Genomic DNA, 9,734 nt, shown 5'->3' with positions numbered 1-9,734 from the left:
ACAACCCAGTTCGGCCTAGGGCCTTTTAGCCTCATAATACCTCATTTTTTTAATCGGAAGTTGTCATAAAATTGGATATTATAAATATATTAAAGGTTTTTTTTCCTTCTAATTTAATAAAAAGTGAACAAATACTAATGAATTTTTTTTTAGTATTAATAAATTGTAGATAAATAATTTATTTCCTTGCAAAAGAAAGCAAGGAAGTCGATACAGAAGAATGAGGAAACACTCATCAGTCTCTCTTCTGTTATCACGCACTACACCATTCACATTTCTCCATTTTCTTCAATTTGCATCCCAATTTTCGCGCCTTCCCTTGTCATACTCTCGTACAGGTTTCTATTTCTTCTTCATTTATACAAATGACTGTGTGCGCTCAAATACTTTGATATTGCAGCTACTGTTAATGACTCCACTAATTTAACTACTACGTATATTTTATTTGTCCAATTATTACTCCATATTATTACTCCGGATGTTTTTAGGAGCAGTACTATCTGCTTTATTCATGCCCAATATTATCAGGCGTCTTGAATAGGCGTCAGTGGCAACGTTCCTCCATAGACGTCTGGTAGTTGGCTTTCTTCCATAATTTCTAGCAAGGTTGATTTCAACTGCTTACTGTCCACAAATTCTATCTGCAAAGAGCAATTGAGAAAAAAGAAGTGTTGTCAAAATGATCATGTCATATAAGTTTTTCTCCATCTTGACCTACAATTAATGTCTTTCATATGGTTTTGGGAGTCTGACCTAGCCCTCTGCTCACTATACTCTTGCACTTATTGTAAATTCAAGGTGGTTCAGAAACTAATGATTTTAAGCTGTGTAAAGTGCATTCTAGATTTGTCTAAATCACCTTCGTCTTTGTGTTATTGTCAATGAAGGGGTAGATCATCTTCCACATTAACATGAAAGCTTTCGGTGCATTGACAAGGAACAACTTCCCTAATCTTTCCGGATAACAATCCTGCACATAAAAAGCAACTCAACAAATATCATTTTGTGCCATTAGAAGTCGAGTAAATTGTTCAGATAACTCAAACACGAATTTTAAAATTTGCTTTTAGTTCAACCCAAATGCTCTCTCACTGTTGAAGAACCCCTGCTCTCACACGGGGTCTTTCTCCGTTCTAGAGTAAAAAAAGTAAATGTTGAAGAAAAGCTGTCCAGGCAGAAGTACAAACAAAGATTACATCAAAGAATTTTATGTCATCGCTCGTCGGTCATAGTTATGACGAATGACATGCACACCGCATTTTCTTGGAAGCAAGAAAACAGAGGAAGAAGAATTCATTCACCTGTAGAATAGAGAAAGCCCCAAGAAATCCACGGATGTCACTGTTAGAGTATCCAAATCCTTTGAGATCCCCGATAACTACAAATTTTTCCTGTCCGTCTGGGATACTGATTTTATAATCAGTTAAATAGTAAACAAACAGGAAATAGTTACTATTGAGAAAGAAGAAATAAATCTCAGAAATCAGCAATTTCGAAAGGTTGAAAGTACTCTACAGTCCCCAGTTTAGAGATAAACCTTGCAATTGCCTTATCAATAATGTAAACACAAAATCCTGTGTAAAACAACATAATGCAAATGTTGGTAAGTCTGTAATGCTGGAGATATGTAGAGGTAAATCAGTAGTAGTAGGAATAAACATACGCTTGAACTCATCAAGACCCCCTGTTTTGCGGTTTTGAGTATGCCTACTTCCAACTAGAACTGCAACAGGCCGCTTCTTCTTATCTAATCCTCCAAGAAACACTTTTTTGTGGGCAAGATCATATTGTATTTCAGCTTCTGAGATATAACCTTTTGGTACAAAACTGTTCCTCCAGTTTTGGTACTTCAAGAAGAACAAAGCCGCCTTCTCCACATCTAGATTCCGGGCTCTTAGGAATCTCCTCAGTGTCAAGTCATCCACCTCCTGGCACATTAACCCTTACTGGAGTTTCAGAGACTGGTGCGTATAATTAGAAATTTTTATAGTAGTACGGTTTTGACTGAAAGCAAGGTATCAGAAAAGGCGAAATATGTTTAAACTTCTAATAATTCAGCTCCGGTTTAATCCTCATTTTAACGTTGGGATTATGCCAGTCATGAGTACTTGCGTCCGTAAGCCTAGTGGGTTTTTAATCTGTTTATCTTAAAACAATTTGGTGATCGCAGAAAAAACCATTGATACGAATGTGAAACACTTAGCTTACGCATCAAGTCTAACACAAACTGAAACTTATCCCTCGTCCAAAACTATGATCACTAGAATGTTTGTTGACACTCCAGCGTTATTTTCAGGAAAATAATGAAATCGAGGACAAAAGATAATGCAAAGATGTGGTTGAAAGGGAAAACCTTACACGACGGATCACGAGATTCTAGATAAGCTCTCATGAGGGAAAGATTCTGCTGTTCCTTAAGTGTAGTTGTAGTTGCTTCTCCTGCATTATCATTCTCTGTTGCCTGCAGGTTGCTTGCATTCGCCTCATTCCCGTTATCCGTTTCGTTCAGGTTCATCATCCCTTCTTCCTTTGAGCTGTACATACACTGCTTTGCTTTGCTTCACTGGTTTCTTGTAGTTGGATATGAAGGAAAGCCGGATTTATAGCTATGGCAACCAGACAGCTGTCAACTACAGAACTGAATTTTCCTATACACCAAAACTTAGGAGAGGCGGTCTCTCACTAAGTTATTGAGAGACCAATTCCGTACCCATTAATTTGTTTTTCGTGACCCTTTTATTGTTGATCGTGACATAATAATTTCGTACCTATTTAAATAGTAAATGTACCCATTTTATCTTTAATCATGATTTACACCTATTTTATTAACTCTAGTACCATTTTTTCTTAAAATTGTAAAATAGTCTCTCAGGAAACTTACTCTTTCCTAAATGTTGTACTTTAGATAAGAAAATATCCACCAAAAAATTAAATTTCAAACATGTCCCAGCACTTATTTTCCCTTTATAGGAGTTTAGAATCCCCACGTCTAAATACAAGTCATATTGAAAGACACTTGCATATGTTTCCATGTTTGACACTTAATTTGAGTAACATGGAATATTATTTATAGCTTGTTTGGCAATGGGGATTTATTTTCAAAACATACGTGGTTCAAATTGATTGTTTGGAAAGTTAACAATATTCGGATTTGGATTTATTTATAGAATGAGAAAAGACCCTCATTTTCACATACCAACCCTACCCCTACGTATTTATAATTCCCACTTCATCTCTCTCTCTCTCTCTCTCTCTCTCTCTCTCTCTCATACTCTCAACCCCCACGCGGCCACGCCTGATTGTATCTACCTGCTCCAAAATTGAATAAAAGTTGCTCATGATTTTCAATTTGACCGGTAAGTGTTCTCAATTTTTAATTCTATCTTGAATGCTGAATTTGGGGTTTATCTTCTTCAAAAATGGTTTCATGATATTGAAACTACAAATTTTTATCAGGTAAAATAGTTGCACTATTTAATTAATTTGTGCATGAACTATGAATTAGGAAGCAAAATTTAGGGTTCTTCCGTAATTATTTTCGAAAATTAGGTTCTTAGTTTTTATTTTGCTATTCAGTTTACATTTTTTTAGACTCAAAATTTAAAAAAGGCCATGAACTTGCTAGCCTTTCATTTGTATTTCTGAGTTGAAATTCGGATATATAAATTCCATAATTTCCCAAACAAGAAATTTGGATTTCACATTCTATAATTTAAAAATCACTATCCAAACGGCTAACGGCTGATTTAGATTTTAATTTTAATTTGAAATTTTTTATTTCAAATGAACAATTTGAAATGAAATTTTAGTTCCCAAAGACTCAAACACCTCCTTAATCAATTTGTTGATAGGGTATATTACTCTCTCAATCCGGGTTTCATCTTTTTTTTTTTAAATATCCCAAGTGGTTTTAATTGGGGTAGTGTACTTTTTATTGCCCGAGTTTTACTATTATCGAAATTATGGCATAAATTTCCAATTCTAACCTTCATTATCTCTATATCATCTCTTATTATATAATATTTCATATTCCATACTAGCTCACAAGTCACAAGTCACAAGTCACAAGTCACAAGTCAAGTGGGATACGAGGCATAAACTACCTTAATTAGATAACTAAAAACTTTTCAATCATGGACAACAACAATTTACAAGTGGGATACGAGGTAAATCAATAGAAGTTGATTCATACACTTTATTTAGTATGTGTTTGGCCTAGTTTTTAGAAGTGCTTTTACTTATTAAAAGCTTAAACTTGGCTACACACACATTTTTTGCAAGTTAAAAACTACTTTTAAAAAGCTTGTAATCATTTTTTACCTCTCTAAGGTGCTGTTTGCCCAAGCTTTAAAAGTGTTTTTGTAACTGAAAAAGTAGTAGCTAGGCCAAACACCCTAAATTATGGAGTTTTAAAGCTACTTTTAAAAAGTCAAAAGCTCATAATTTACCTCCAAAAGTAGAAGTAGGTATTTTCTACTTCTACTTCTACTTTTCACATAAAGTGTCAAAAATTCATTACTTATGCGCTTTTTTTTCCTTAGGAAACCATTACTTCTTTATATATGTTGTACCTTCACTTTTTCTCTTCTCTCTATAATATTTGCTTCTTTCATTTCACATACACCATGAAAGTACAAGGGGTGTAAAATTATTAGTTTTGATTTGTTTCTCTCCTCACACAATATTGGTTGACATAATTTTTGATTTGAGAAGGGTGTGTAAAATTATACGGAGTAAATTGAAGGGTAATTATATAGTTTTAGTATAATTGACGAGTGATTACATAAAAATTTTAAACGTTGATTTTTATTCAAATGATAAATCTACAAATAATATGATTATGAAAAAAGCAAAAAAAAAAATAATAATAAAAAAATTGGATGGAAGTAGTTAGGCCAAACATATAAATTTTATAAGAAACCGCTTTACAAAAGTATGGCCAAACAATCAAAACTTTTCCAAAAAGTAGCTTATGAATAAACTCCTTTTAAAAATGAAAAGCTATTTTGCACAAATAAGGCCAAACATCACCTAAGAGTAGAAGCATCAATTTGGTGCTTCTAGCTTTTGCTTCTACTTTTAAGATATTTAATACATATTTTTTCATTCTCTACAAATCGAGATCCATCTTGATATACTTTCGAACATAAATTTCTCATTTTCCATTTGCTTACGTAAAAAGCTATTTTTGAAAAGTAGTTTTATAAAATGATAGGCCAAACACCTCCATTTTTATCAAGAAGTAGCTTATTAAAAAACTCATTTTGAAAAACAGAAACAGTTTTCCTAAAGTGAGGCCAAACATGCTTTTCCATCCATATAACTTCTTTGAATTTACGATTTCTACACTTTATTCGATTTATGATCTTAACAAGCCAATGAATTTACAACTAATTTATGCATAATTGGTTTCGGACTAGATGATGCAGAATTTGCTAAACGACGTTGCTAAATCACCAACTTAACAAAAAAAAATAACATTAATTTTTTCATTGAGGCTTCATGTGGGTACACATGTCGTAATTAAATACCTAAAACAATCAAAAGAGGACGCACCCAATCTTACTTCACTGATCAATCAAGGAAAAACACGAAGCAAAATTGATGCTTTGGGTATTATCCCATGTGATGTAAGAGAAAAGACGCTTATTTCTTTTAAGGCAAGGTCATTGTTAGTCGTTCACGAGACCGCCGTACTCAGTTCGTGTAGCGCGCACGAGACCACCACGGCATGTTCGTTTGTGGTGCACGAGACGTCCTTGGTGTGTTCGTGTGTGACGCACGAAGTGGCAGTGGTCTGTTCGTGTATGGCACACTAAGTGGCGGTGATGTACAGCGCACGAACAACAGTTTCATCGTGCTTTCGAGATTTCAATCAATTTCTAACCATTTTGAGCAAATTCGTTACAAGTGAAAGCATGAATCTGATTAACACACTCTAGTTGCAAAGTTCAATTATCCAAAATTTCAATTTTCAAGTTCAATTCAAATTTTGTTTTTTCTATCCTAATTGCTTAAAGTTTAAAACAAATCTAAGTACGAATTAGACAAATTAACAAACATAATTGATTCTCTAGATGACGTTGTTTGAGATGCAAATTTATTTGAAAGATGGTGGTCTAAGATAGGATGAAGATAAGATAGGGAAGTATAAGGGTTTCAAAATTACTGGAGGGGAGGAGATTAAAGGAAAGGGTAATATGGTCATTTACTCGGGCGACAAAAAGAAAAAGTATGACGTGCATCATTTACAAAAATGTGTCGAGGTTCGTGACTTTATATCACATTCGTCTTTATGATTTCAACTTTGTCCATTTTACTTTATTTCTCATTTTATGTACTCCCTCCTATTCTAATTTCTACATAACCTTCCCTCTTTCCTTTTTCATCTATTCACAATACCTTCCCTCTTTCCTTATTTAGTAAAGTTTTATACTTATTTTAATCATCTTACCTCACAACAATACCCTACAATACCCATACTTTATCTTATTTTAATCACCTTACCCCACAACAATACTTATTTTACACCTCATCCCACAATACCTTCTCTCTTTCCAATTATCTCACCCCACCACAATACTTTAACTTATTTAATTCAAACACCCTTAATTCCCGTGCCACCAATGAATAGGGAAGGTTATCTGGAATAGGAGGGAGTACTATATATATTGGCTTCCGGTGCAAAACCAAAGCGAGAATGTATATAGGAATAAAGGAAGTATTGGTCAAAATTGCTCTTGTTTAACCACCATGATCAAATGAAAATGATATAAATGGGCGGATTATGTAAAATACGAAGAGATTGATTTGGACCACACAAATCAGTAATCTCACACTTGCCACAAAAATATACTCCCTCCATCCAACTTTTATTGTCCCCCTTACCGTTTTGGGATGATTTAAGAAAAGAGGATGAAATACCAATCATATCCCTTGAATTAAAGGGAATGGAGACAATATCATTGGGATGAGGATGGTGATAGCTAGATAATCTAGGTGCAATATTGGAGGTTTACAACTTTTCTCTACTAAATTTAGAAAGGGGACAATGATTGCGGGATAAATTTTGGAGAAAATGGGACAATAAAAATGGGATGGACGGAGTACCAAAAATGAAAATAGATACTCCGTATTAGATAACTATTGATTAGTACACCCCAAAACGGAAATACATAACTTCTCACCGGGATGGAGGGAGTAACAACTTATATTGAACAAGACGGAAGTCCTTTGAACTTAGGTAACTTAAATCAAGTGTACTGAAACTTACTTGTGTCTCGCTTCCGTTAGCCGGTTGGTGATGTCTGATGTGTATACATGGTAAGCTATACCACAAACCCATAAAACAAGCAGCATATGAGACAAGTCTTTTTTTGGTGACAATATGTTAAACGAGTTAAGGAGGTTTCATACAAGACTAACTGCAACAATACTAACACAACAAGAAAATAAATAAATTACTATGGTCTATACTTGTATTGAATTGTTGAGCAAATGATTGGGACGGAGGGAGTATACGCGTTTAAAGATCATAAATGTCAGCACAATTTTAAAAACGTATACAATTCAATTAAACAGAGAACGTAAAGCGAAAAAGAAAAGACATAGAAAGAGATGATACCGTGACGGGGCGGTGAGGGAGCAGCATACGAAAGGAACACTTGATATTTTCCCCCAAAATATCCAGTATCTCATAATCATCCATAACACCAGCAGCCACATCAGACACAGCACCCTGGCCCGCTTTCCCTCTTCCTAGCGTTGTCCACGACGGACAGGGTGGAGTTCGCCGCAACAAGGCCGCCGTCAGGAGTTTGATTTGAATTTTTGGGATTTGGTGTGGTGGAGTGTGACACTGATTTTTTTACTGAGTGGGATTTGTGGAATTGTGTATTCCGTGAAAATTGTTAATTACCGGCTAGTATTTATCGTATTTTACAAATTACCGCCTTATATTTTGTTTATTACGTACAACTTACCACTTATATTCAACCGCGAAAGTGGTAATTAGGCCCCTTAACTTTGTTCAATTGTGAAATTAGGCCCCATAAGTTTTATTTGGAATCAAGCCCCTTAAGTTTTAACAAAAGTGAAATTCAACCCCATTTTTATAATTTTCACCAAATCCTCTATTTACTAAAAGAATAGGCAAATCTATGATTTTTCCCGCTCAAATTACTCTAACATACAAACTTGGGCTTAACATGTTATGTTATTCTCAAATGTTGGGCTTAAAACTTTTCGTGTATACAAATATTGGGCCTAACATAATTCTTTGGCACTATCATCAATAGAGGAATACGGGGTATATTTTACCAAAATCTCTCGGACTACCATAAATTTTCATTTTTGGGTCACTTATTACTATTTACTACACATTAAATTTAAAATTTTAATTGCTAAATTTCTCTAAAAATTACAATCTAAAAAACCGCGCTTTTGCGCGGGATCTAACCTAGTTCTTATATTAAAATCAGATACAATTTATCAAATATAAGATATTTCTTTTATGATTTTAGAACTTTTATATTTATATTAAATATTGAGAATTGTTTTATTTTGAATTTTATAGTGGACATTTTATTATATATGTATGAATATTATATAAATTATAAACAATTTACTAAATATGTATGTAAAAGTGTTCTTCAATGATTAATAAATTATGTAGAAATTCGTAAAGTTGCAATTAGTAGTTTTTAATTATTTAATAAATTTTTTAATACTAATATAAAATGTTTTTAATTAAAATTCTTGTGAAAATTTAAAAAATGGGGTTGAATTTCACTTTTGGTGAAACTTAAGGGGCTTGATTGCTCCAAATAAAACTTATGGGGCCTAATTTCACAATGAACAGAGTTAAGGAGCTTAATTACCACTTTCGCGTATTCCATCTACCAGCGTATTTCATTCCCAATCATCAATTTACTTAAGTCCCCACTCGTTAAATTTAATAAGCTATAAAATAACTAAAATACCCTTACTTTATTCACTCAAAACCCCTAAATTAAAAGATAAACTACTTCATCTATCAGACTATCACCACCACCCCTATAAGTCATTGATATACACCAAAATTATTATGAAGGATAGTGTAGTAATTTCAGCTTTTTTTTTTTTGAAATAAAACCACAAGGGTTATATTATATTAAATTACCGATTTCCGACGCCGCAACGTCATTAATGTATGGAGGGAGTGCACCCAGCCAAAACCGACTGCCTGCTTCCGAAGGACGTACATGGACCATCTCATGTGCTACCCTATTAGAAGACTGTCTACCAAACACAAATTCAACTTCAGAAAAAGACAAACATAAATCGTAAATATCGTCGTAAACTAGACCAATGTCACTTCTGCCACTCTTCCGCTTCTTTAAGTCTTCCACAACTGTTAAACAGTCGCTTTCGATAATGATGCGCGATAAACCTGCTCGTCGAGCTTCCTTCAAACCCATCAGCACCGCCTCAGCCTCCAACATCGTCGTATCCCGTTGAGCTTGCTCCTGCCACCCAGCTCCCCACAGCGCCGTCCCCGTCTCATCACGACACACAGCTCCGAGCCCCAACCCAACTCCCTCAGATCAACCCGCATCAACATTTATCTTATACCAACCCTGTTTCGGTTTCTTCCCTCTCTCGTCCTCCTCGATCTGCCTCTCCTGCCCCTTCTCTACCCTCTCCTCCTCCTTCATCTCATCCACAAGCTCCCTAACTCTGCGCACTACGTCAGC

At 34.7% G+C, this 9,734-nt stretch overlaps 1 protein-coding gene across 2 annotated transcripts; it reads right to left on the bottom strand.

The window, feature by feature from the left end:
- Positions 1 to 250: 250 nt before the first annotated feature.
- Positions 251 to 7,902, bottom strand: LOC141653314 (uncharacterized). Of its 2 annotated transcripts, XM_074461038.1 has the most exons (8): positions 7,625 to 7,902; positions 7,274 to 7,328; positions 2,354 to 2,606; positions 1,664 to 1,928; positions 1,538 to 1,574; positions 1,302 to 1,407; positions 860 to 970; positions 251 to 641 (listed from the first exon to the last, which is right to left on the bottom strand). In XM_074461038.1, exons 3-8 carry the CDS (start codon positions 2,540 to 2,542, stop codon positions 525 to 527), a joined length of 825 nt encoding a protein of 274 aa, XP_074317139.1. In that variant the 5' UTR covers positions 2,543 to 2,606; positions 7,274 to 7,328; positions 7,625 to 7,902; the 3' UTR covers positions 251 to 524. The 2 variants fall into 2 exon arrangements, with proteins under 2 accessions (XP_074317139.1, XP_074317140.1); XM_074461039.1 differs by lacking the exon at positions 7,274 to 7,328 and having other exon boundaries at positions 7,625 to 7,714.
- Between the last annotated feature and the right edge of the window lie 1,832 nt (positions 7,903 to 9,734).

This window comes from Silene latifolia, chromosome 4 (assembly GCF_048544455.1).
Source record: "Silene latifolia isolate original U9 population chromosome 4, ASM4854445v1, whole genome shotgun sequence".
Lineage (NCBI taxonomy): Eukaryota > Viridiplantae > Streptophyta > Magnoliopsida > Caryophyllales > Caryophyllaceae > Silene > Silene latifolia.
Note: the sequence above shows the minus strand (reverse complement) of the source record. Positions and strands in the feature narration are given on the sequence as shown.

Coding starts and splice junctions, on each gene's coding strand:
- LOC141653314 (XM_074461038.1), bottom strand. CDS start 2,542: ATGTACAGCTCAAAGGAAGAAGGGATGATGAACCTGAACGAAACGGAT. Junction 1,408..1,537: donor ATTGATAAGGCAATTGCAAG/GTTTATCTCTAA, acceptor TTATAAAATCAG/TATCCCAGACGGACAGGAAA. Junction 642..859: donor ACAATAACACAAAGACGAAG/GTGATTTAGACA, acceptor TGCTCTTTGCAG/ATAGAATTTGTGGACAGTAA.